The following is a 27,171-nucleotide window of genomic DNA, read 5'->3' as shown; positions in this document are numbered from 1 at the left end:
GGGGGGGGGGGGGTGGGGGGGGGGGGGGGTGGGGGGGGGGGGGGGTGGGGGGGGGGGGGGGTGGGGGGGGGGGGGGGTGGGGGGGGGGGGGGGTGGGGGGGGGGGGGGGTGGGGGGGGGGGGGGGTGGGGGGGGGGGGGGGTGGGGGGGGGGGGGGGTGGGGGGGGGGGGGGGTGGGGGGGGGGGGGGGTGGGGGGGGGGGGGGGTGGGGGGGGGGGGGGGTGGGGGGGGGGGGGGGTGGGGGGGGGGGGGGGTGGGGGGGGGGGGGGGTGGGGGGGGGGGGGGGTGGGGGGGGGGGGGGGTGGGGGGGGGGGGGGGTGGGGGGGGGGGGGGGTGGGGGGGGGGGGGGGTGGGGGGGGGGGGGGGTGGGGGGGGGGGGGGGTGGGGGGGGGGGGGGGTGGGGGGGGGGGGGGGTGGGGGGGGGGGGGGGTGGGGGGGGGGGGGGGTGGGGGGGGGGGGGGGTGGGGGGGGGGGGGGGTGGGGGGGGGGGGGGGTGGGGGGGGGGGGGGGTGGGGGGGGGGGGGGGTGGGGGGGGGGGGGGGTGGGGGGGGGGGGGGGTGGGGGGGGGGGGGGGTGGGGGGGGGGGGGGGTGGGGGGGGGGGGGGGTGGGGGGGGGGGGGGGTGGGGGGGGGGGGGGGTGGGGGGGGGGGGGGGTGGGGGGGGGGGGGGGTGGGGGGGGGGGGGGGTGGGGGGGGGGGGGGGTGGGGGGGGGGGGGGGTGGGGGGGGGGGGGGGTGGGGGGGGGGGGGGGTGGGGGGGGGGGGGGGTGGGGGGGGGGGGGGGTGGGGGGGGGGGGGGGTGGGGGGGGGGGGGGGTGGGGGGGGGGGGGGGTGGGGGGGGGGGGGGGTGGGGGGGGGGGGGGGTGGGGGGGGGGGGGGGTGGGGGGGGGGGGGGGTGGGGGGGGGGGGGGGTGGGGGGGGGGGGGGGTGGGGGGGGGGGGGGGTGGGGGGGGGGGGGGGTGGGGGGGGGGGGGGGTGGGGGGGGGGGGGGGTGGGGGGGGGGGGGGGTGGGGGGGGGGGGGGGTGGGGGGGGGGGGGGGTGGGGGGGGGGGGGGGTGGGGGGGGGGGGGGGTGGGGGGGGGGGGGGGTGGGGGGGGGGGGGGGTGGGGGGGGGGGGGGGTGGGGGGGGGGGGGGGTGGGGGGGGGGGGGGGTGGGGGGGGGGGGGGGTGGGGGGGGGGGGGGGTGGGGGGGGGGGGGGGTGGGGGGGGGGGGGGGTGGGGGGGGGGGGGGGTGGGGGGGGGGGGGGGTGGGGGGGGGGGGGGGTGGGGGGGGGGGGGGGTGGGGGGGGGGGGGGGTGGGGGGGGGGGGGGGTGGGGGGGGGGGGGGGTGGGGGGGGGGGGGGGTGGGGGGGGGGGGGGGTGGGGGGGGGGGGGGGTGGGGGGGGGGGGGGGTGGGGGGGGGGGGGGGTGGGGGGGGGGGGGGGTGGGGGGGGGGGGGGGTGGGGGGGGGGGGGGGTGGGGGGGGGGGGGGGTGGGGGGGGGGGGGGGTGGGGGGGGGGGGGGGTGGGGGGGGGGGGGGGTGGGGGGGGGGGGGGGTGGGGGGGGGGGGGGGTGGGGGGGGGGGGGGGTGGGGGGGGGGGGGGGTGGGGGGGGGGGGGGGTGGGGGGGGGGGGGGGTGGGGGGGGGGGGGGGTGGGGGGGGGGGGGGGTGGGGGGGGGGGGGGGTGGGGGGGGGGGGGGGTGGGGGGGGGGGGGGGTGGGGGGGGGGGGGGGTGGGGGGGGGGGGGGGTGGGGGGGGGGGGGGGTGGGGGGGGGGGGGGGTGGGGGGGGGGGGGGGTGGGGGGGGGGGGGGGTGGGGGGGGGGGGGGGTGGGGGGGGGGGGGGGTGGGGGGGGGGGGGGGTGGGGGGGGGGGGGGGTGGGGGGGGGGGGGGGTGGGGGGGGGGGGGGGTGGGGGGGGGGGGGGGTGGGGGGGGGGGGGGGTGGGGGGGGGGGGGGGTGGGGGGGGGGGGGGGTGGGGGGGGGGGGGGGTGGGGGGGGGGGGGGGTGGGGGGGGGGGGGGGTGGGGGGGGGGGGGGGTGGGGGGGGGGGGGGGTGGGGGGGGGGGGGGGTGGGGGGGGGGGGGGGTGGGGGGGGGGGGGGGTGGGGGGGGGGGGGGGTGGGGGGGGGGGGGGGTGGGGGGGGGGGGGGGTGGGGGGGGGGGGGGGTGGGGGGGGGGGGGGGTGGGGGGGGGGGGGGGTGGGGGGGGGGGGGGGTGGGGGGGGGGGGGGGTGGGGGGGGGGGGGGGTGGGGGGGGGGGGGGGTGGGGGGGGGGGGGGGTGGGGGGGGGGGGGGGTGGGGGGGGGGGGGGGTGGGGGGGGGGGGGGGTGGGGGGGGGGGGGGGTGGGGGGGGGGGGGGGTGGGGGGGGGGGGGGGTGGGGGGGGGGGGGGGTGGGGGGGGGGGGGGGTGGGGGGGGGGGGGGGTGGGGGGGGGGGGGGGTGGGGGGGGGGGGGGGTGGGGGGGGGGGGGGGTGGGGGGGGGGGGGGGTGGGGGGGGGGGGGGGTGGGGGGGGGGGGGGGTGGGGGGGGGGGGGGGTGGGGGGACTAGCCCAAGGTCACCCAGCTGGCGTGTGTGGGAGTGTACAGGCTAATCTGAATTCCCCAGATAAGCCTCCACAGCTCAGGCGGCAGAGCTGGGAATCAAACCCAGTTCCTCCAGATTAGATACATGAGCTCTTAACCTCCTATGCCACTGCTGCTCCCCCAGTGTAGGGGTAGATGCTTCATTACAGTTTCTCTTTCCTCCACTGGTGTTGTATATTTCTAATTTACAGATTACAGAGATCCATTTCCCTGGGGGGAAAAATGCTGCTTTGGAGTGGGAATTGCATGGCATGGTACCACACAGAGGTTCTTCTCTTCCCCAATCCTGCCCGCTGCTATGGCACCAGGAACATCCAGACCTGGAATTGGTGTCCCTCAGGGAGAGCTATGGAAGTAGCGGCAGGTAAGCATTTCAGCCTTATTGATCAATAAGTGCAGGATTCTGGTAGAACTTCATATGAGTTTTTGCCAGAAAAAAAATCATACCCTTGGCACAATTTTGTGGGAATTCTCTTTTGTCACAAGGCATGTACTACAGTTATTGCATTGCTCAAGAAATGAAATGAGATAAAATGGAAATGGACCATTTGAGAGGACAGCTGGGTTCATTTGGTTGTTGGCTTCTGTGTGCATTGAGCTTAGAGTGGGATGCAGGCATTAGAAGGGTTGCCAGCTCACTCCAGCATATGGTGGGAGATTTTGGGAGTGGTGTTTGGGGATTGTGAAGTTTTTTTGGGGAAGGGATGAATCACTTTCTTTCTGCCCCTCAAGGCATTCTCTATAGTAAACCACATAGAGATGGGGGAAATTCCTACAGCATCACCTAGAAGTGATGTCACCTCCACGGGAAGGGTCACTGGCTATTACATCACTTTTGAGTGACACTCTAGGAATCTCCTCCCCTTTTCAATGGTGTTTACCATAGAGATGAGGAAAAAATCCTAGAGTGTCACCAACCAAGAGTATCCCTCCATTTTTTCCCTGCCACTAAAATAAACAATGGCAGAAGGTTTAGGGCAGTGACGGTGTCATGATATATGAAATAAAGGTTCACAAAAGGTTCATCTTCTAGTCAGCAGAAGTTTGCCCAACAGTAAGGCTGGAGACAGCCAGTCTAGGGGCAAGTGGCTACAGTTAACCTTTAACATGATTGGTGAGTTAAACTGTGACTAGTCTAGACCAATGAGAGGCTGTTGCCGGGGTGTGGGAAAAGTATCCTGTTTGAATGTATAAAAAGCAAAGCATTGTGTATGCTGAGAGTGTCTAAGTTCAGCGTGAGTGTTCACTGTGTTCTTCCTGAAGAGTTCTGTATATCTTTATAGTGTTGTTGTCCACCCACTCTGGAGAGAAAGAGGAGGGAGACTTGTGTAACCTTTCAACTGCCAAAGTAAAACGTTCTTTCCAATAGGAAGGTTTTGGTGGAGAGTATTCTTTTCCAAGAGTGGTAGAAGGCTGCAGTGAGTGCAAGAAGACTACTAGACCTTCTCATCTTACCAGAGTAGCTCTGCTTCAAACTCTGCTGATAGGTTATGGGTCAAGAATCCAGGTCTACTTGGGAGTAAGAGAGAAGAAACAGTCCAAATTGTGTGCTGTGGTGCAGCAGTTTGGAACAGAGCTGAAGATGGCATTTGCAGCAGCAAGCATGCCCTTCGAGCAACTCAATGCAAGTAATTATATGTCCTGAGCTTGCAAGATGCAGAACTACTTAATAAGAGAAAACTTGTGAACAGTTGTGCAGACAACTCCAGCAGCTGATGATGCAGATGGTAAGCGAGAAGATGAGAAAGCCCGTGCATCAATAGTTCTAGCTGTGGAGAATTTTCAGCTCCTGTATGTTAGAGACTCTGTCAGTGCAAAAGAGTCCTGGGAATCACTGAAGAAAATTTATCAACAAGATACAGCTGGCTCCAAAATGCTAATAGCCAGAAAATTGTACAACTGCAAAGTTAAAGTTGGGCGAAAGGGAGGCTGTGTCTCTCACCAATAGCAAAATGAGATAGTTGTTTACCCAACTAGAAGATTGTGAGGGCTGACTTTTTCCTGAGTCACATAAAAGCCTACATCATTTTATCCCTCTCTGGATGGAAGCTGGGATCTGCTAAGGTCTCCACAGCTTCTGTAGAGTGTCAAAGAAGAGGACCTGACTCTGTCCTTCGTGATTGCAAAGTCAACAGCAAAGAAATTATCAAAAGGAAAGTTGAGCCACAGAAAGAAAACCAGAGAGAGCCGATCCTGCTAACAGACATCACTCTGATGTGAGACCTGCAATTCCAGAGACAACACCTGTCAAAACCTATATGGTGAGAAAGTGTTTCTCCTGTGGATCCATAGATCACTTAGCCCAGAATTGTCCTGATGCCAGAAGTAAGAAGGCGATACAAGGCCAGAAGGGGCAGAAGGGGAGATCTACAAACTGCAAAAAAAAAAAAAAATGACCAAAATGAATCTGCTATGCTGGTGAACAAAGCTTCTGAGAAGCAACAGAGTTCGTGGTTGATGGACAGTCCCTGCACAGCACATTTTGTGAACAACAGAAGTCTACTCCATGATGAGACTGCAGCAAATATTTCTCACGTGAGTCTAGCAGATGGATCAAAAACAAAGGTTTCAGTGCAAGGGACAGCATATGTGCCTTCCCTTGGCAAAAACTTAAATAATGTCCTGTTTGTTCCACAACTTGACTTTTGCCTACTGAGCATGGGATATTTAATTCAAGAAGGATATAGAGTTGAATTTAAAAATGATATGTGCTGTGTAAACAAGCAAAATGTTAATTGTGCAAAAGGGCAACTGAAAGATATGTTAGATCATATGATTCCCAAGGATAGCGGGAGTATAAAACAACTGTCTAGTTTGACTAACAAGCCATTGCATGACAACTGTGTTCATGAATTGCACCATGTACTTGGACATGCAGGGTGGTCCACAATTAAAAAACTAGCAAAGGAATCTTCAGAGGATCAGATGCCAGCCACAGATGCCAGCCACAGATGCAGGCGAAACGTCAGGAGAGAATGCTGCTAGAACACGGCCATGCAGCCTGGAAACCACACAGCACCCAAACCGTGCAATGTGAGACTTCTCCTGCAAAGAGGAAACCATGGGAAGACCAAACTGCGAAGCAAACAGCCGCGCCACAAGCAGTAAGTTCTCAAAAGGCTTTCTTTAGAAGCTATTTATCCAAAGTGAGATCCATTGACCCAAAATGGCAAGTCGGTGCTGAAGGAATAGATCACAGGATTGTCAAAGTAGTGAACACCATTGCATGAGTGTCAGGCTCCCTTAAAATACACTCTTGGACAGATTTATGGAGGAGAAGTCGATCTATGGCTACCAATCTTGATCCTCTTTGATCTGAGATTGCAAATGCCTTAACAGACCAGGTGATTGGGAGCAACAGCCGCAGAAGACCATTGCTTTCACATCCTGCACGTGAGCTCCCAAAGGTACCTGGTGGGCCACTGCGAGTAGCAGAGAGCTGGACTAGATGGACTCTGGTCTGATCCAGCTGGCTTGTTCTTATGTTCTTATGTTCTTATGTACTCTGATTCTAGTGGCTTGGACACTAGGCATTATTGTTTTTCTACAAGCGGGAATAGAACTTGGATCTTCCTTCAGAGTCCTTGTAGGACATAAACTTCTTTCGTTCCAAACATGTGTCATTAACTGGGTGCAGAGAAACCATCCTTCAGGGCCTGATAATAAATCCTCTGGAGACACTGAAACACATAAACAAACCGATTGCCTAAGGGAAGCTTGATTAGGCAATAGTGACATACGTCAGGGATGTTAGATCATCAGTGCCTGGGGGAGATAAAGGAGAAGACATCATGATTTCCTAAAGCAACGTATGAAACCATAAAACCAGGCCATCTGAAGAAGCTAACCATGCAAGAACTGGCAAAGGAGGCATGCATTTTCTTCGTGCTCAGGTAGGACGGGGGTACTCTAGACAGAGGCCTTCTTCTGTCTGCCTGGTCCGTTTTCCGCACAAAGCTTTTAAAACATTTTGAGGTCAGAAATAAAACATGCCCTCCACGGAGCTCTGCATCGATCGATTCTGCACAGTACAAAAAAGACATCTATTGGATGTCTTAAAAAGAGGCTAATGCCTCTTTTCACTCGGCACATCCAAAAAAGACAGCCAGGTGGCTTTTCGGTGCTTTCCAGACTGCAAAGACACCAGAGGGGGAAAGAAGTGGTTTCCCACCTGCCAGTTTCCTACCTGCTCTTTAGTCAGTTTCACCCTCAGCTTGCACCGGACATTTCGTGGGCAGCTGAAGGGATTCTCCCTGCTGCTATTTGCTGAGGGTTGCTCCGGGACATTTGCTCTGCGGGCTTTGGAGCAGCAGTGGCGTAGGAGGTTAAGAGCTTGTGTATCTAATCTAGAGGAACCAGGTTTGATTCCCAGCTGTGCCGCCTGAGCTGTGGAGGCTTATCTGGGGAATTCAGATTAGCCTGTACACTCCCACACACGCCAGCTGGGTGACCTTGGGCTAGTCATAGCTTCTTGGAGCTCTCTCAGCCCCACCCACCTCACAGGGTGTTTGTTGTGAGGGGAAGGGCAAGGAGATTGTAAGCCCCTTTGAGTCTCCTGCAGGAGAGAAAGGGGGGATATAAATCCAAACTCCTCTTCTTCTTCTTCTTTAATCGTGGAGCCTGTAAAATCTATAGATGTACTTGACTTGTCTTGCTGATTCCAGCAACGTATAGTTTTTTTCTTTTTTTGAGCAGTTATTGTCCTAGCTAAGCAGGAACACATAAGCGAATCTTAGCGGCTTGGAAGACTGGTCTCCTGCGAATTGAAAAGCATATGCTGCCAGAGGAGGTGGCGATGGCCACTAACCTGGATAGCTTTAAAAAGGGATTGGACAGAAATTATGGAGGAGAAGTCGATCTATGGCTACCAATCTTGATCCTCCTTGATCTGAGATTGCAAATGCCTTAGCAGACCAGGTGCTCAGGAGCAGCAGCAGCAGCAGCAGCAGGCCATTGCTTTCACATCCTGCACGTGAGCTCCCAAAGGCACCTGGTGGGCCACTGCGAGGAGCAGAGAGCTGGACTAGGTGGACTCTGGTCTGATCCAGCAGGCTAGTTCTTATGTTCTTATGTTCTTATTAGGTGGACCTGCCCTCCACAGATCCATTTTTCCCCCCTTAGTGCACAGAAAAACTAAGTTGATCCATGGAGGGTAGGCTACCCAATGCTTTCTGTGGGTGATAGATCCATCCTCAGAGCAGCCAAGGTTCTCATATATGTGTAGACTAGAGGTTAAAGAGTTCAAGTAGGACCTGGGAAATCCGGGTTCGAATCCCCATTCAGTCACAGACAGTCACATACTCTCAGCCTGGACCCTGGCAAGTATTTCGATGAGAGACCTCATCCGATGGTAAGCCACCTCTGAACATCTCTTGCTTTGAAAACCAAACAGGTCACCTGAAATCAGCTGTGATTTGGCATTTTTCACTGCCATTTTGTTTTTCCAAACTGCTCTCTGCTCCCCTGGCTCCACCTCTTTCAACGGCTTTCAAATCTTCTGCTCCCTTAGAAGACTCCTTCTCCAGTGTCCCCGGAAAGGTACTACCTCTCTCTGCTCCTTCAAATTCCTCTTCAAAAGCCTGCCTTTTTGTGAAACTTAATCTTTGTTCATTGTCCTCCTCAATGGAAAGATAAATGGAAATGAAAGCCAAGTATATATCCCCCTCTCCTTGGCTGTTGTCAAAATGTAGTCTATAAGCAACTTGTGACTGTATCCTGTGAAGGATATGGTACTTGACGAGCAAAAAAATAGATTTCATCAATATGGCCACAGAAAGACATCGAAGGATATCGAAGAGATAGAAAAAGTGCAGGGAAGGGCAACGAGGATGATTGAGGTATTGGAGCACCTTCCTTATGAGGAGAGGCTGCAGCGTTTGGGACTCTTTAGTTTGGAGAGGAGACATCTGAGGGGGGATATGATTGAAGTCTATGCAATTATGCATGGGGTAGAAAATGTCGACAGAGAGAAATTTTTCTCTCTTTCTCACAATACTAGAACCAGGGGGCATGCATTGAACATGCTGGGGGAAAAGAATTAGGACTAATAAAAGGAAACATTTTTTCACGCAACGTGTGATTGGTGTTTGGAATATGCTGCCACAAGAGGTGGTGATGGCTACTAACCTGGATAGCTTTAAAAAGGGCTTGGACATATTTATGGAGGAGAAGTCGATCTCTGGCTACCAATCTTGATCATCCTTGATCTGAGGTTGCAAATACCTTAGCAGACCAGGTGCTCAGGAGCAGCCGCAGTAAAAGCAGAGGTGGGATCCAGCAGGTTCTCGTCAGTTCCCGAGAGTGGGTTACTAATTATTTGTGTGTGCTGAGAGGGGGTTACTAATTGGGTCCGCTTTTCCATCTCCATGCCCTCACCTCCCCCTCTCTTCCTCTTCTCGTAGAGTCCGGAGCTTCACTAAGCTAGTAAGAGAGAGGGACCCCAATCCACCTGTTAACCAGGGGACTCTTGCTTGGTAGGCTATTTATTTTGGCACTCTGTTCATTTTATGATAAATTGTGATTTACCATGATGCTTGGCCGCTTAAATGCTCTGTATTCCTGTATGTGAGAATGTTATGCTAATCTGTGTCTCTAATCCTGGATTAATTAATGTGTAATATTTGCAGAATATACAGTATGGATTGCGAATTCTAGTTCACAATGGATGATGTTCTGGTTTATTTTTTACTTTAAACAGAAGAAGAAGAAGAAGAGTTTGGATTTATATCCCCCCTCTCTCTCCTGCAGGAGACTCAAGGGCTTATTAATCTTCCTTGTTCCTCCCCCCCTGGCAACAAGCACACACTGTGAGGTGGGTGGGGCTGAAAGCTCTGACTAGCCCAAGGTCACCCATGAATAAAAAAAGGGAGTGTTAATGACTAATTTTAGTGTATTTGTTGGGGTTAAAGGATTACAAAGCATTTTGTATAAGTGAAAGGTTAAAGGTACTGACTACTAATGCTTACTCAATTTTTAAAAAACTCATGACCTGTGTATCCTGGCAGTAGCCTTGATATCTCGCTTTCCTTTGAATATGCTCTATGCAGTAGGAATCGGTCCATCGATCCATGTTTTAATGAATTTGTGTCTTAATCTAAAAGTGCAAATTATTTTGAAAGCATTGGAATGTATTAGCCCTTCAGAATATACATCGTTAACAAACAGTGGCATGGTGAATCTTCATCAAACTGTAGTGACCACTCATGATTTCACAGTTGGCATAAAGTCCTGTTGTTTCCTGTATGGCTAGTTATCGAAGGTTGAAAACGAGATAATTCTCCCTGTTGGGCTGTTTTAAAAACATGTTTTAGAAATATGGTAAAGTTCCTTGTTTAAGGAAAGTATCCTTCTTTTGATTTCTAGAAACAAAATTAAGTATTTGAAAGTATTAAGTATTTGCCAGGCAGTCAATTAGAGGAGAAGTAGTTGTTTCTGTTGGCAGTAGACGATAGGACTTGCCATAATGAGTTTAAATTATGGACAGAAAGATTACCTCAGCTGGAACAGGGAACTTTTTTTTTTTTACACTCCAGAGTTTTACAGTAACAGAGAAATTGCTATTAATGCCCTCACTGAATGTCGGGCCACTGCATAGTGCCCCGCCCAGCCCCATTGACGCTATGCCACTGTTTGAATCCCACCACCATGGGAACCTGTTACTAAAATTTTTGGATCCCACCACTGAGCAGAAGGCCATTGCTTTCACATCCTGCATGTGAGCTCCCCAAGGCACCTGGTGGGCCACGGCAAGTACCAGAGTGCTGGACTAGATGGACTCTGGTCTGACCTAGCAGGCTTGTTCTTATGTTCTTATGTTGAAGACCATGTGAAGAAAGCTAGTCTGGAAATGGAGTTGAAATGAAGACAATCATCATTCTAAAGGTTTGAAGCAATTTAAACATATTGTAATTGTCACTGAGACAACAGCCTACATGGTAAATTAGTGTACTGAGGGAAACATGGCTTGTCTGAGGTTGCTTAATGAAGACCCATGACCAGAGGCATCAAGGAAGGAGCCATGGCTCAATGGTAGAGCAACTGTTTGGCAGGACAAAGACTCCAGGTTCAGTCCCTGGCATCTCCAGTTACAAAGACCACGGAATATGTCATGTGAAAGACCTTTTTCTGAGACCCTGGAGAGCCCCTTCCAATCTGAATAGTAGACAATACTAACTTTGATAGACTGTGATCTGATTCAGTAAGAGGCAGATGTCTCTATTTTTGGAAGATAAGGATGGAAAGAGCCACCAAATTGCAACCAAATTATGGTGACCCTACAGGGTTTTGAAGGCAAGAGATGAATAGAGTTGGTTTGCCATTTCTTCCCTCTGTGTGGTAACTTTGGACTTCGCTGGTGGTCTCCCTTCCAAGAACTGACCAGGGCTGATTCTGCTTAGCTTCAGAGATCTGACCAGGTCAGTCTAGCCTGGGCCACCCTTTGGAAATTAGACAACTATTAGGAGGGCTCTTTTCATGGTGGAGCCCCCCTCTACTCTTATTTAATTACATTAGAGTATTTTTAGGCACTTGGTGCTGTCCTATTTTCTCACACTTTTAATTGCAGATAAGAACTATCACTTTTTGACATATAGGAACTTATGGGTGATCTAATTGTAGTAGTAGTAGTAAAGCCTTTATTGGCATTGTAAATTACAGTAAAACATTTATCAATTTAAAAAACTAGAATGCATCAAATATATACACATACAAATTGTTCCCACGAGTTATGTTTGTAATTCCAGCTCTTATCACTATAAAGCCCAAACGTGATCACCAAAAGCTACAATCCACAAGTGCTTACTTTTTAACAGTTCGTATAAAAAGTGACACCTGAGAATCAGACTGCAACATCTTTTAGAAGTTCTCCAGACTTGCTTGCTTTTCTTATTTATTATCAGGGTCTTAGGTTGGTTTCTAAAAGAACTGTTTCCTGACATATTAAGAAGTGGGCTGATTGTAAAGTGTTATAGATTTCCAAATCTCGCATGGGATAAATAATACTACTAGTTAGGAAAAAATACACAGTGAGCTGAAACATAAATCTTCAGTTCCTAAGCTCAATTAGTGTCAGGTCCATGCCTGTCAGTGTTTAGATGTCTTGCTGTGTGGAGATTGCAAATGTTTCCTGTAAATGCTTTCCGGCTTCCCCCTCCCCTCCCTGGCAATTTCCCGGCGCCAGCCCTCCTGCGAGAAGGTGCGAACGTTCCCAGGTCTCTTGAAGCTCTGTAGTGCAAATATCATGCCCTCTCTCTGAAACCCATTTGGTGGAAATCAAATGGGGGAGGGGAGAATTGAAGGATATAATTGCGGGATCTAAGCGGAGAGCTTAGATCCAGCTTTCTCTGTTACTCTACACGTTGTAGAAATAAACTGCTTTGGGACTTTCCTACGGTCTCTGTTATTTCCAGGTTCAAGAGCCTGACAATTAGTAGACACAGAATACCAGTAGTCATTAAATAATGTGGCCAGCAGTATTGATATATTCATAGTAAATAAAAGGCCCCCGGGGAGCACAAGTACATTCTACTGAGAACTCTCAACTATCTCTGCAATGAAATTGGCGATCTCTTCACAAAGACCAGGGTCCAAGTTGTTTAACAATAGAGATAGCCTGGTCAGATCAGGCAGCCCAGATTGGAAGAAAAAATGTAAATTGGTGTATTTAGGTGATCTAATTGTTGACGTTTTTATGTTGGATGTTTGCTGTTTCAGTGTGCTTTGATCATTAGCCACTGTGGGTGTAGGAAAGTTTGATTAAAAAAACCTTCTTAGAGAAGAGTCCATAGCAGAGCCAAGATTCAAATTAAGAAAATCCTGGTTTGTAGCATAGTCTTTTCAGGTGAGATGGCACATTCCACGTCGTCCCAAGATTATCTTTCCTGTCATGTCTTTTTATAATAGACTGTAGACCCAGGGACAGCAGTTTAAAGAAAGAGATGATCAGAAGGGAGGGCTCTTTTCCCCTCTGTCACCATTTACCCACTAATGTCCCCCAGCCAATGATACCCCTACCGAAGACACTTGACAGGTATTTCTCATTCCCGCATTCCTAGCACAAGTTATAGCAGCTTGAGGGAGGGTGCTAATTTTCAGTAAGAGAATGGTCCCAAGGCAAAGACTTACAACAGCTCCTCTCCCCTCAATCCTCCGTGCCTATCACCCCTTTAAACCACAGTTTCCGTGGCTTTTTTCCAGGTTAAAAAATATAAACCTCGGAAAAGCTGGGTCAACATTTTGATATTATTCTGGACTACCCTTTTCATTGAGAGCCGGTGTGGTGGTTAATAGTGGCAGACTGTCATCTGGTTAACTGGGTTCAAATCCTCATTCCTCCACTCCTCATTCCTCCACATGGAGCCTTCTCAGTGGCCCTGAGTTAGTCACAGTTTTCTCGGAACTCTCTGATTTTGCACAGAGGCGGGCAACGGCAAACCACCGCTGAATGCCTCATGCTTTCAAAACCCTACATGTTCACCTTAAGTTAGCTGGGACTTCACAGCACACATAGCTTTATTATGAGAAAGACTTTATTATGAAGAAACTCTTGACATGCTTCTGTCTAGGGAGGCCATTTTTACAGTCAGCTCAAGTCACATGTTGAAAGTGAATTCGGCCCTCAAGATATGCACAGCTTAACCAGAAAGCCTTCAGTCTGATTTATAATCTATGTTTTTACACAAAGCTAGGCTTCTTAAAATAATAACAATATAATTGTGCCCTCAGGCTGACACAAAAGTGTGTGAGGACCTCAGAAGGAGTTTTCAAGGTAAGAAATGAGCTGAAGATCTGTGTTTCCGCTTCTGGGGATGTGTGGTCTAGTGCAGGGGTAGGGAACCTGCTGCTCTCCAGATGTTCAGGAACTGCAATTCCCATCAGCCCCTACCAGCATGGCCAATTGGCCATGCTGACAGAGGCTGATGGGAATTGTAGTTCCTGAACATCTGGAGAGCCGCAGGTTCCCTACCCCTGGTCTAGTGCTTCAGGAAACAGGGAGGATGGTGCAAATTCTTTCCTGAATTGATGACTGCTTTCCCTTCTCTCTTGGGGGATCTGAATAGCGAACCCTTACAGAGTAATATGTGGGCCACGCTGAGTGACAAGATTTCTAGATAACTCTCTAAATCTTACTCAAAGGTGGGAAGTTAGGATTTTCACCTGGTTTCTCCTTCTAGCAGATCTGATGGCACATCATAACAACACCCAGGTGACAGAGTTCATCCTCCTGGGCTTCACTTCACGCCGTGACATTCAGCTCCTTCTCTTCAGCATCTTCCTACCTGTCTATCTTCTTGGTGTGATGGGGAACCTCTGCTTGGCCATTCTGATCCGGGCTGAACGGACCTTGCACACACCCATGTACTACTTCCTGAGCCACCTGGCCCTGATGGACTTGTGCTCCTGTTGCACCGTGGCCCCCAAGATGCTTTTCGGCCTCTTGAAAGGCCAAGACACCATCCCCATCCCAGCTTGTGCTCTTCAGATGTTCTTCTTTGCAGCGGCTTCAGATGCCGAGTGTTGCCTCTTGGCTGTCATGGCTTATGACCGCTACGCTGCCATCTGCCGCCCGCTCCATTATGGAATGGCCATGCCACAGCGCCTCTGTCGCCTCCTGGTGGCAGTGTCCTATGCAGCAGGGGCAGCCTCTGGAGCCATCCATACAAGCATGGCCTTTCGCTTGCCCTTCTGTGGAGCTCGCACTCTGGATGACTTTTTTTGCGACATCCCTCCAGTGCTGGCTTTGGCCTGTGCCAACACAGACCTCAATGAGCTCCTGCTGTTGGCAGTCTGTGGGGCAATCCAGAGCATCACTTTGGCAGCCATCATGGCTTCCTATGGAATGATCCTCTGCACAGTGGGGCAGGCAGGGTCTCAGCGAGCCATATCCACCTGTGGCTCCCACCTGACAGCTGTGGGCGTGCTATACGGCACCCTCATTTTCATGTACCTGCGACCCGACGGAACATATGCCCCACAGACTGACAAGATGGTATCGGTCTTCTACACAGTGGTCATCCCTACCCTCAATCCAGCCATCTATAGTCTCCGTAATGCGGACGTGAAGCAAGCGGTCCGAAGGAGATTCAGTAAGCAGGGACACCCAGCTTGCTGCTTCTGAGTAGAACTTGAAAGGAGGAAGAGAAAGGAAGAGGCGTATCAGGGGGATATGGCACCCAGAGACACCTCCTTCTCTGGGCACACCCCTACCCTTATACCCCCTGCACTCGGGGGCGGGACTTGGGGGTGTGGCACCACTCTCAAGCCCCGCCTCACCCTCTGTGCAGGCTTGGTGGGGCTTGGTGGCGTGCAGTTGGGGCACATGCTGCTTGGTTATGTGGGGGGTGTGTGCCTGGCACCCTCCCACGGGACCAAAAAGCATGCAGCTGGGGACATAGATGACCCCATGCAGAGGTGGGATCCAGCAGGTTCTCACAGGTTCCCGAGAGTAGGTTACTAATTATGTGTGTGTGCCGAGAGGGGGTAACTAATTGGTGATTTTGCCACGTGATTTTTGCCTTAGTTACGCCCCTCCTCTCAGCAGTAGCGCACGGAACTTGAAGCAGTCTAGCAGGAGGTGCACCGGCGTGCGTGGCAGCCTGCGCCTGCATTCGTTTCCTGCCCAAGGACCGGCGCAGTGGCTGCGTCCTTGCCACAGCCCCGCCCAGGAATGCCCTGCCCCCTGAATGCCCAGCCATGCTCCCGCCATGCCCCGCCCCGCCCCACTGGCGCTACGCCACAGTTTGAATCCCACCACCATGGGAGCCTGTTACTAAAATTTTTGGATCCCACCACTGACCCCATGTCCATGGAGGCTGTATGCCTCTGGAGAAAGAGCTTCTACTACATACAATTCTTCTCTTTTCAAAATTTTGCAGGCAAGATTACTTTATTAAGGAGAAGAAAGATGTGGAACAGAGGAAGAAACAATCCTTCCTTAACCCTTTTCTCACTGGAAGAAGCCACCCCTGAGTTGCATTTGCCCACGCTCAGGAATTTTATAGGCACTTTCCTAAGCTGGGGTAAAAGCAGCTGGGAAAAGGCAGCAAAGTGTTAACATTTTCATTCCCTGGCAACAACTGCACACGCCCTTTTTCTCTCTAATAAATTGATCCCTGTGACTGCATTTGCAAAAGAAAAAGTCCTTTAGAAAAGTACCCTGCAAAGTTCCTAGAAAAATCTTGAACCTTTTTGCAACTCCTCCATTTTGATTTTGCCTTTTTAACGAATGTTTTATTTTGCTTCTTGAGTATTGCTTAATTTTTTAAAAAAAGTTATATCGACCCCACATGCAATATAAAAGGTATACAATAAACATATAACATTTTAATGCTCAAATTTATCTGTTTTTTCCCTCATTTTACATGTCTCTGAAGAATCATGATCCCTGTTTTGTTCTTTGTTTGGAGACTCTCCCAGGGCAATTCTGGGCAGAGCTGTCTAATAGCACACATGGCCCCATGTGTGAATACTTAAATCTGCATACTGGGGACAAATTGACAGAATATAGACTTTCCTCCATACTTGGGATAACCTCCAAGCTTGCATAAAAATTCTACAGCAACTAAAAGGTCAGGTCACCACCTGGCCAACATCTCCCCCCGCCCAAAAGAGAGAACTGCACAAGTACAGAGAATTGTTCATTGAATGCAGGTGGTTGTGTGAAGAGGAGGGTGTGGGAAGGAAAAAAAAGAGACAGCTGTTCCAGACAATGAGGAAGACGATGGGTGTTTCCCCACTTGCCACGACCCCCCTATGCCATGCGCTGCTCTCAGCGTGCGTCATTTCTGGCACGTGCCCGGGCTTCCCCACGACCCTGCGCTCTGCATGGGGTCATCAAAAGGCGCCGTTTGGAAGAGCGCCAGGAATGACGTGTGCTGGGGGGGGCATGACAGTGGCAGCATCGGGGCGGCTACGTTGTCAATGGCCCTGTAGTGGGGATTGCTGGGGACCCCGCGCTAATCGCCTACAGTAGCGCACAGCTACTGGTAAGTGGGAAAACGCCCATCGATACTGCAAATAACTACTGTTGCTCCTCCCCGTCATCCAAGCTTCAGACAGACAGAGAAGAAGAGTCTTGGCTCACCCCTCCTTGGGGGGCAGGGGGGAGGAGCAGGTATGGTGGCTTCCCCTCCCATTGAGTGACCATGAAACACCCACAGCATAACCCCCCAGGTGGAACCTGGAGATCTCATCGAATAACAACTTATTTCCAGACAAGAGAGGTCAGTTTCTCTGAAGAAAATGGTCCCTTTGGAAGGTGGCCTCGATGTGATTACACTCTACAGAGGTCCCTCCCGGAGCTTTGCCCATGCTCCAGGTTCCACGCCCAGTCTCCAGGAACACTCCCATGATGTCATTCGATTGCCAGGCTAAACCATTACTGACAGAGGGTGACTTCAGAAATGAACCCCTCCCAAGGAAAACATTCAAGCTAATAGACAGTTGGAAAAATATAAAGATTGAGAAATATATGGAGTTGGAAAGAAAAGTGATATTGAAATGGTATAGAACACCAAAACAACTAGCACATATGATTAAAGGACTTAGTCCTAAATGCTGGTACTGTGGAGACCAGGAGGCATATTATAGCCATATGTGGACGGAATGTATAGAAGTAAAAAATTTTTGGACAACCATAATGTTATATATCGAGAAACTGGTGAAGACTAATATTGGGATAAATAATGATTTAATGTTCATGGGTGTAATGGAGGATAGAAGGGTAGATAAAAATATAGCTATATGTATAAAATAATGATCAAAGCAGCACATGCAACAATAGCTTTAGGCTGGAAAGAAAAGAAAAAATGGACAATCCAGAAATGGTTGGAATATATCTGGGAACAAGTGACACTTGATATTTTCGATATACTAACCAAAAATAAACTGTGGCAGGATAAACAGGGCGAAATTTTGAAGATATGGACTATATATGCGGACTGGATGAGAGAAGCTGGAGTCAATGAGGAGATATGGGAGAAGAGATTACAAAGAATGAACTTACTGCTGTTTGACAAAACTATGAAGAAAATACAGGGGGGAGGGAAAAAAGGGGAAAACGTATTGTTTGAAAACGAAAGAAGAAGAGTATAAATATAAAATGGAATATTCTAATGTTACAATAAAAAATATTTAAAAAAGGAAAACATGCAAGCTAAGGGAGCAGATGTAAAAACTGTAAAGAATAAAATGTGATGTTCCTTGCTTATTTAAAAAAAATATGTTGTCCTACAGTGCATGTGTTATGCTAATACAGAATGTTTATGTACTAAACCGTCATAGATAAGAAGGCTCAAAGCTAACAGGGCTCCTTAGACAGTAAATGTTTTACATTTTGTAACCCAACCCAACCCAATCCAAAAACCTTTATTAGGCATAACATCCAGGAAATATCGAACATTCCAGACACATTAAAAAGATCACTGTTGCACATCTTGTAAGACACGAATTAAAAATGTAGCAACTGCTTCCGAGACTTCTGCCTTAGAATTGTTCCAGAGCTTCAACATTTTTAATTTGTCGGAAAGAAGCATAAATCCTGATGGCAATCAAGCTCTCAAGTCAGTTCTAATGTTATGTACTTCGAACAATAAAGCAGAATATGGGAAACTGAGTCCGTTGTATAGGGACAATGCTGACAACAATGCTCACTTTGTGGGATGTTAAGGAAACCCATGGAGGCCAGCTGCAGATGCCAGGGGGAAGGGGTCAACAAAAGGATGTCAGAATAGGTGATAACAGATGGCAAGAATATATGGAATGTGCAAACTTGTATGAGACACCCAAGCTGTGGAGCGTATTCCTTTGTGTCCTTGTATTCCTTTCTGCAGAAAATAAAACTGCTTGCTTTATTACTACTTGATGTGGCTAACTGGGGGGATTTCACACCAGGCAAAGGACCCCAGACCTGGGGGGCTAACAGTTTCCTGTTGCCCAAAGTAGATATTCCTCTTTTTGACATCACCTGGCTCGAGGGGAATGAGCCTGATGCCCTTTGGACACTGGTGAGGTGTACCCAGGTAATTTATGCCTGCATCGATGATGGCGGGTCTCAGATCAGCTCTTCCGCAACTCTTCAGTGGGAAACCGTATACAGGGCAGAACACAGGAGTAGTTTGCTTCTCCCACGGCTGAGTCTACCAGAGCTGGAGTGGAGTGTAAGTCTGCCTGAGGTGGCTCAGGGCAGTATCTGGATAGAACCAGCTGCCCCAGCAAGGACAAAGAATGGGATGGTGTCTGGATAGAGCAGGCCGCCCATGATATCAGGGCAGATACCATGTCTAGATAGAGCGAGCTCCCCTGTGAAAGGAGTGTGAATGATATGGATGCATCCACTCTTGCCTCTGAATCTATGAGGTGTTGACCAAGGGCTGTGCGTTCCTGTGTGCTGTAAATGCCCCAAGACCATTGCTAGCCTTCTTGGTGTTGATCAATGGACCCTGGATTGCCAGTGGACACACATAAGGGACACACATACCTCAACAGTGTTAGACGTGAAGGATTGTATGATGTTTCCCACCTCTGGTTTTGGAGGGGGTGCCCATGTCACTCTGCCTTCCCTGGGGAATCCTCCTCTGCTGCCAGGCACTTCAGCGATCCTGTCTGGTTTTGGGAAGGTTTCTGCTGCTGGACCTGGAGTTGAGCGGAGCTGGTCGGGCGGTTCCTGCATTACAGCACCCCTCCCTAATCCATTGGTGGATCAGAATGGCCTGTCTTTCCTGGGGGTTGAGTGGCTGGCCACCCCCTCGACACAAGGGTTCTGCAATATATAGCCATTCCTCTGTCTCCTGGGCTGGACTGACATCCTTGTGGCCAGCAGCACCCCTTCGCCCCCATGAAACAGTGGTATTGTGTGCAGAACACAGGAGGGTCTGTCTCACTTCTCCAGTAGCCCTGGCAGGAGCTGGAATCGACTTAACGCCATATGCCAGCTGTAAAACTCACCCACCCAACACAGGAGCAGATCCCACCCCTACCCTCTTTGGCCCTTTCCCCACTCACCTTTGTCCGAGGGTTGCTGCGCGCAATTCCCGGCGCACGCCCCAGCTTCCCCACGACCGGGGTCATCAAAAGGCGCCATTTCAAAAGGCGCCAGGAATTACGTGTGCTGAGGGGGCGCGAGAGAGGCAGCATCGGGGCGGCTGTGTTCTCGCCACCCCTGAAGTGGGGAGTGCAGCTGGACCCCGCGCTACTTGAGGAGAGTAGCGCGGGGTTTAAGGTAAGTGGGGAAAGGGCCTTTGATACACATACCCCAGTCCCACTCATTGCCCCTGCCTGCCCCACTTGCATGGGGGGAGGGTGCACACTGCAGGCTAGGCTGTGTGGAGGTTCTGGACTAACCAGGCATGCTGTGGGGGCTGGCTTCTCCATTGGGCCATGGTGGGGGGCACGGAAAACTCAGGTTTCACCCCGAGCTCCATTTCCCCTAGATATGCCTCTGGCTGGGCGGGACAGGGGTTCCAGGCCTGAGACAGGAGGGGCGAGTGGCTTGGCATGAAGGAGTATCGGTGGGCACTCGGCTGCAGCATAACACAATGAGAACTGTAGGGGTGCCAAAGCAGAGAGGAATGTTGGTGACAGTGAAATGTGAAAATTGTGGTGGGCCACATGAGAGACAGGCTTGTAAATTTAAAGAGGCACAGTGTTGTTGTTTTTTTAACATTGCGGGAATATTGAAAGAATGTGCAAAGTTAAGAGGAATCAAGGCAGTGGTGGGATCCAAAATTTTAGTAACAGGTTCCCATGGTGGTGGGATTCAAACTGTGGCGTAGCGCCAATGGGGCTGGGCGGGGCACGATGGGGGTGTGGTTGGCCATTCCGGGGGTGGGGCATTAATAATTTCTCTGTTACTATAAAAAAACTCTTACTGTAAAAAAAAGTTCCTAATTTCCAGTTGGTATCTTTCTGCCCATAATTTAAACTCATTATGGCAAGTCCTATTGTCTACTGCCAACAGAAACAACTACTTCTCCTCTAATTGACTGCCTGTCAAATACTTAATACTTTCAAATACTTAATTTTGTTTCTAGAAATCAAAAGAAGGCTACTTTCCCTAAAAAAGGAACTTTACCATATTTCTAAAACATGTTTTTAAAACAGCCCAACAGGGAGAATTATCCCGTTTTCTACCTTCGCTAACCAGCCACATAGGAAACAACAGGACTTTATGATTTTTGGACCCAATTAGTAACCCCGTCTCGGCACACACAAATAATTAGTAACCCACTCTCGGGAACTGGTGAGAACCTGCTGGATCCCACCTCTGAATCAAGGTACAGGGAGAAGGGCCATGAGTCATTCTCCCAGTCACTTGGCTACACATTCTGTGCAGGTGTCTTGTGGCTGCCCCCTAATTAATCGAGCAATGGAAAAGCCTTATTCGGCCACACCTTTTATAGCAATGTCAAGTGACTGGGGCCAAGACAGCCAACACTCACCAAAACCCTATAAGTGTGCCCCAATAGGCCAAATGAGATAAATATCTTGCGGCTATTCAGCAGATGTGATCGACCATGTGCAGCTTGTGGTCCAGATGAAGCTGACGGTGACTGTGAGGATACAGGATGTGATGGAAGTGGACTCAGGTTCAGTGTTTTCCATTGACTCACAATACTAGAACCAGGGGGCATTCATTGAAAATGCTGGGGGGAAGAATTAGGACTAATAAAAGGAAACACTTCTTCACGCAACGTGTGAAGGATTCAATAGTGTTGATGGTGAAGTAACCTTGAGTGCATTCCACAGCCCGGGCGATGGGCCAGTTTCATCGGCCGGAAGAATTCTATCTTCTTGTGGAGATGAAGACTCGTTCCCATGGGAAGCAGGAGGGGATGGGGTGAATGGTGTTATGCTCCTGTGCTTCATGGCGGGAAGTGTCATTTCCACTGCCACTCACGTGTCTTGATGAGCTTTCTAAGATGTCTTAATAAACGGACTTTACATCCAAAAGCCTTTTATTTCTGCTTCTATGGAATTCCTTACATTGTGGCAGGAATCAATTTCAATATATTCTAGTACAGTGGACCTCTGGTGTGCTTGAGCATGGGGTTGAATGTTGCACTACTGAGGAAGGTGCGGTAGCCCCAAAGGGGCTCGACCTTTCCCTTCCTGGATCTGGAGGAACCGGCAGGAGAAGCGGGCCTGCTGGTGGCTCTTTCAGTCCTAAGTATCAGCACTGAGTCTTCCTTTACTCCCGTTTGGGCGAGGAATATAGCCCAGCAACCATGGGGACTTCCATGAGCAGTTTTGGAGGCGCTGTCTATGGATCGAGGCGCCTGTGGATCGGATCTCTACCCGTTTTCGTGTAGATTACAAACCTCAGATGCAACCTGTCTCTCATGGAGGAGCAAGCCTGACCACCTTTCATGCAGCCTTAGGAATCCATTGAGCAGATTCCTGGACTCGTGCTTTGGTGATGCTCCCAAAGAACCACCCGTGCTTCTTACTAGGTGATCGAAGGATACTGGGACTAAACCTCCTAGGATTGGGAGGGGTATCCGTTACTGTCTTCCAATGGGACCCTGATCCCGGGCCAGCGACCGCACTGAGGTGAGGAGCCACCCGGTGGCTACAGTGTCTCCGATGTCTCGCTTCCAAGGCAATGAAAGAGTCCAGAAAGCCTGCACTCCCAGCGGATCTGTTCCCTCTCCCTTGAAGGAGACCTGGGAGAGGGAAGTGGGCGATGTTGAGATGCCCAAGAAGCATGGACCAGGGCATCAGCTATGGGAGGGAGAACGGGCACAGTTGCAGCAAATGGCGAAAACCTGCAGAGGGACGGGAGCGGCAGCATAAAGAAGTCCAGCTTCGAGTTGGACCGTGCGAATCACTTCCACTTTGACAATATGCTCAGAATCTGTCAGTCCATGATAAAGTCCTGGAACACTCCGGGCTGGATTTACAACGGCATGGCGTTCAGGCCCTCTTAATAAAGCGAACTCACTGAAGCTCTTAAGCGGAGGCCGAACTGGCTAAGTTGGGCGAGAAAAAGCTGCTCTGCATGCGCCGCAGGATGCATTGACCCGCAAAGGAGGGAGCTGGCTGCGTTGGAGAGGGAGCTAAGGAGGCAGCAGACCAGGAAGCCCCAAGTTGGAGTCTATGCTGTTACTGATCAGCTGGCGCCAGGGGCCCGCGTGCCTGGAGTCCTGCCACCCAAGCGCCAGCGCCACCAGCGCCCGATTCGGCACCCCGTGCAACGGCTGCTGCCCAACCTGCTCCAGCCCGGCCAACTTCACCGCTGGCAGGCATGAGAGCCGCGGGGGCTACTATGCGCCCCGATGCCAGCCCGTTTCGATGGGACCGGCTTCCCGAAACTTCCTACTTTATTTTGCAACTCAATGCCCACTTGAAGAAGACTATGATGATTTGCCACGCTCTGGCGAAAAATACGGGGACATCGGCTCAGTCCTGGATGGGGCAGCAGCCGATTGGTTTAATCGACTCTTTGGATTTTGCAAGATGAAGACTCTGCGCCCGGTGCCGCTGTTCTCCAAGCCTTAAGGGCCAGCGGCTTCCAAGATCCAGGCGCCGAGAATGAAGCTATCCGCACCATCAAAACTATCCAGCAAGGCAACCGCGTTGCAGAATTTGCCCGTGAATTTGATGCGGCGGCTGCTTCGACTTCCTCCTGAGTGGCCTGAACGCAAATCTGAATGCTTCACCGGATGCTGTGGACGGCAGAAGCTGCGTGAAAGCGGTGTTTTTTAATTGGGTTCCTCACCGTACTGTGCGGATTGGATCCAGTTGGGGTGGGTGGCGTCGTTGGAATCACCTTCGTGCGAGGTAGCCGCCTTAAAACCACCACTCGCCACAAACCAAGCCCAGCCGCCCTACTGGAAGCCACCTCTGAACGCCCGTGTGACTGGGATTGTGGCATTTTACTGCGGAGGGCCAGGTCATCTAGCCGCCAACTGTCCTAAGAGCAAAACCAACCACTCCAGCTACGGCGCCTCCATCTGCCAAGCCGCCCGCAGATCGGGGCTGCCTCCAGCTGGCTCGTCAGCCCGGTCAGTGACCAGAGGAGGCGGCTGTTGCTCTTCAGCCCCCCATGGACATGGGCCGACTCTGGTTAGCAGGTGAAGGCGAAACCATTGCATCCAAAGCGTTTTCAGCCAACCATAAACACACTCGCATTATAGCCTCGTATACAGCCCTGTGGGATTCTGCTCCATTGCGCTGTCGGCCCCGGGTGGCCGGAGAATAGGTCTGGGTTGATTCCCTGGCTAAGCCCATACCATTCACCCAAATGGGCTGACAGCCCCCCCTCGGGAGCGTATAAGGACGTTGGAGTTCAAAACACAGCCGGTTCTCCTCGGGTGCTTCTGCCGACCATTGGGAGAAAAGTCGGATTTTATTTTGGCGAAGCCAGTGGCCAAACACTCCAGAGTTTTGGGCATGCCATGGTTATTATTACATGAACCAAAGTTCATTTGGAAAGAACGGATCTTATAATTCACTGACCCTCCCTCGCGGTGAACACATGAATTGGAAAAACCCAACTTCTCAGGACCACACCCCTCCCCTGGCTTCTTCAGCGCATTGCTCGATTCTATTGGCATCCCACCTGCGTATCATGATTTAGCCAGAGTTTTTCCAGAGCAGGAATGCGATCAAGTTGCCACCACAGAGACACTGATTGCAAAGTGATTTATACAACCAGAGCAACTGCCCAAATTAGAATCTACCGCATGAGTCCCAATGAGGAGAAGGAACTTAGGTACCTTCTTGGATAAGAACCTAAACTCTAGCCGGTTTCATCTGACCAAACACACACCGCAGCTGCTCCGTTTGTTTTGTAAAGAAGGTAGAGGTCTTTCTGACTTTGCACAGATTATCGAGGTCTCAATCGCGGTCTCTCTGTCCAATAAATATCCTTTTGCCTTTGATCAAGGGACCTTTAGATGCACTTTCGGCAGGAAACATTTTACTAAAATGTACTTAAGAGAAGTTTACTACAGGGTCAGAATCGCTGAAGGCTATGAACACTTGACTCACGTTTAACACAAAGTTTGGACAGTTTGAATACTTGATAATGCCATTCAGATTTAAGTGGGGCCCAGGGGCTTTATGGCCCACTTATCAACAGAAGTTCTCCATGATTTATTGTACAGGGAGTTGTAGTATACTTAGATGACGTTTTGATTTACTCACAAACCATAGAAGAGCATGAAACATTGGTTCGAGAAGGTATTGAAAGCGGCTTGCTTTCGACAATTCTCTCTTGCCAAACTCTCCAAATGCTGTTTTCACCCAGACCGTACCATTGGCTATTTGGGTTACGGATCTCGCCCGAGGGCTTGAAAATGGATCCTGCTAAGATTGGCCTTGATCCTCCAATAGCCTACCCCACCAACCGCAAAGAGCTCCAATCTTTTCTTGGTTTTGCTAATTTCTGCTCATTGACTTTATACCCCAATTAGCTGAACTGACTCTCCCTCTCACCAGACCTCTACGCACTAAGGGTAAGATCCACCATCCGCCAAACCCGGGCCCCCTTTCCTGGTCGAGGTGTCAAACAGCTTTCAACTCTTAAAGTTCTCGTTTACCACGAACCTATCCTAAAGCACCCTGACCCAGATCTCCCGTTTGTGGTTCACGTGGATGCCTCGGACCAAAGCACTTAGGCAGCAGCCCGGTTGCAGGAAAAGAAAGATGGTAGGCTGGTTCCGTGTGCGTATTTGTGTAAGAAATTCTCTGGTGCTGAACTAGACTGGACCGTACCAGGGATAAAGAGACTGCGGCCATTAAAAGTAGCACTATCCACTTGGCGCCACTGGCTGGAGGGAGCTAAACACCTTTCAGGTTTGGTGGGATCACAAAACCTGACGCTCTTTCCACCCCCCCCCTCAAGATGTCATAAAACAACTACCGTTGGGCCGATTTCTTTCGTTTCTCTTTTACAGTCCATTTTTTCCCCGGAAAAACCAATAGAAGCTGGCTGTGACGCTCACCAGCCTACCGAGGGAGAGGTGGAGCTGCCTATACGAGACGGTGCGCACTGTTCTCCTCCCCCCCTCAGTTGGGGCTGGCTGTCACCCGATCTCAAGCGTCCTCCTCCTTCACCCCGATTCCTAGTCGTCTCTCCTTTCCCCTCGCGGGAATTTCCGAGGGCTACCACGAAGCCTCAATGGAAGAAGGTGACTCTAATTCTGCGTTTGGAGAATGGAGTTTGGCGGAGGAATGTTGAGTGATGCCCTCCCCTCCATGAAACGGAGTTCTTGAAGCTTGCCCGCGATGCCATTTCGGCTGGACATTTTGGCTTTCTGAAAACTCTGCATTTTGGCCCGCCCGACAGTTCTGGTGGTAGCGCAATGCTATAAGGACATTAGGAAAGGCATACATTAAGGGCTGCACCGGTTTTGTGCTGGAAGCCAAAACCATCCGGGAAGCCCATGGACTGTTGAAACCTCTCGGTGGCCTCCAGCCCTTGGGAAGTCATCTCCATGGATTTTATTACGGAGTTTGCCGAAAGTCATGGCAACCGTTTTGTGTGGGTGGTGGTGGACTTATTTTCTAAACAAACCCATTTTATTCCATGTGCTTCCATCCCCTCGCTCCTAAGTTAGCGCGACTGTTCATTCAACATGTTTACCGTCTCCATTCCGCCCCGTTAAGGTGGTCTCGACCGTGGCCCCAATTCATTTCAAAGTTCTGGAAGGCGTTTTTGGGGTTGTTGGGGCGCCCGGTATCGTCGCCGCCTACCTGCGTTCAAAGTGGCCGAGGGGCGGAGAGACAGAACCCTAGAGGCAGTGACTGCGTTGTTACACCAGCTACCACCAAGACGGTGGTGCTGAGCTTATTCCGTTCGCGAATCGCATACCTATAACAATGCGGTTCATAGCGAGGTACAAAGAAAACCCCCCTTTGAAATTGTGTCTGGTAAGCTCCCCTTCCATATTGCCCCCCCAACTACCAGCGGCAGCTTTGGACCCTCAGAGTTTCAACAATGGATTTCATCCCTGGCGAGGGATGGAAGCGGTCCGAACCGCCTTACAACAAGCTAAGGACTCCCCAAAGCTGCAGCCGGATAAACACCTTCAGTTCCCTCTGCGTGTAGAGCTCTTGGGTGTATTTATCTACAAAAAAATCTTGAGGCGTGCATAAATTTTCCAAACTTGGCAAAAGATTAGGTGGGACCTTTTCAGATTACTAAAGTGATTAATGATGTCACTGCCAGCAGATTTGCCTAACTCTTGGTAACATTCATCCTGTCTCTTCCATTTCCAGCTTGCTCAAGGAGGCTCCCGCTTCGATGCCACAACACGACCAGCGGAGGGGCCCCGACTATTATTGATGGTCACAAGCACTACGAAATTGGCCTTATCCTGGACTCGCTTTAATAATCGCAAACGCTTGCAATATTTAGTCTCTTGGGTGGGATATTCCTCTGGGTATAATCAATGGGTTTATTCGAAAATATTGGACGCTTCCCACCCTTATTTCTGCTTTCCCAGCGCCTTCCGCGATAAACCTGGGGGGAGGGTCTTCTTTAAAGGAGGCAGAGTGTAAAGGATTCAATAGTGTTGATGGTGAAGTAACAGCAGGTGCATTCCCACAGCCGAGGCTGATGGGCCGGTTTCATGGCCCAGGAGGCGTTATCTTTCTGCGGGAGATGAAGACTCG

The 27,171-nt window shown here is 51.5% G+C and overlaps 1 protein-coding gene across 1 annotated transcript; it reads left to right on the top strand.

Annotated features, from left to right (window-relative positions):
* Positions 1-8,056: 8,056 nt before the first annotated feature.
* On the top strand, positions 8,057-14,671 carry LOC125427981 (olfactory receptor 5C1-like). Its single transcript, XM_048487548.1, has 2 exons — positions 8,057-8,094; positions 13,728-14,671. Exon 2 carries the CDS (start codon positions 13,736-13,738, stop codon positions 14,669-14,671), a length of 936 nt encoding a protein of 311 aa, XP_048343505.1. The 5' UTR covers positions 8,057-8,094; positions 13,728-13,735.
* The last annotated feature ends 12,500 nt before the right edge of the window (positions 14,672-27,171 follow it).

This window comes from Sphaerodactylus townsendi, linkage group LG03 (genome assembly GCF_021028975.2).
Source record: "Sphaerodactylus townsendi isolate TG3544 linkage group LG03, MPM_Stown_v2.3, whole genome shotgun sequence".
Taxonomy (NCBI): domain Eukaryota; kingdom Metazoa; phylum Chordata; class Lepidosauria; order Squamata; family Sphaerodactylidae; genus Sphaerodactylus; species Sphaerodactylus townsendi.
Note: the sequence above shows the minus strand (reverse complement) of the source record. Positions and strands in the feature narration are given on the sequence as shown.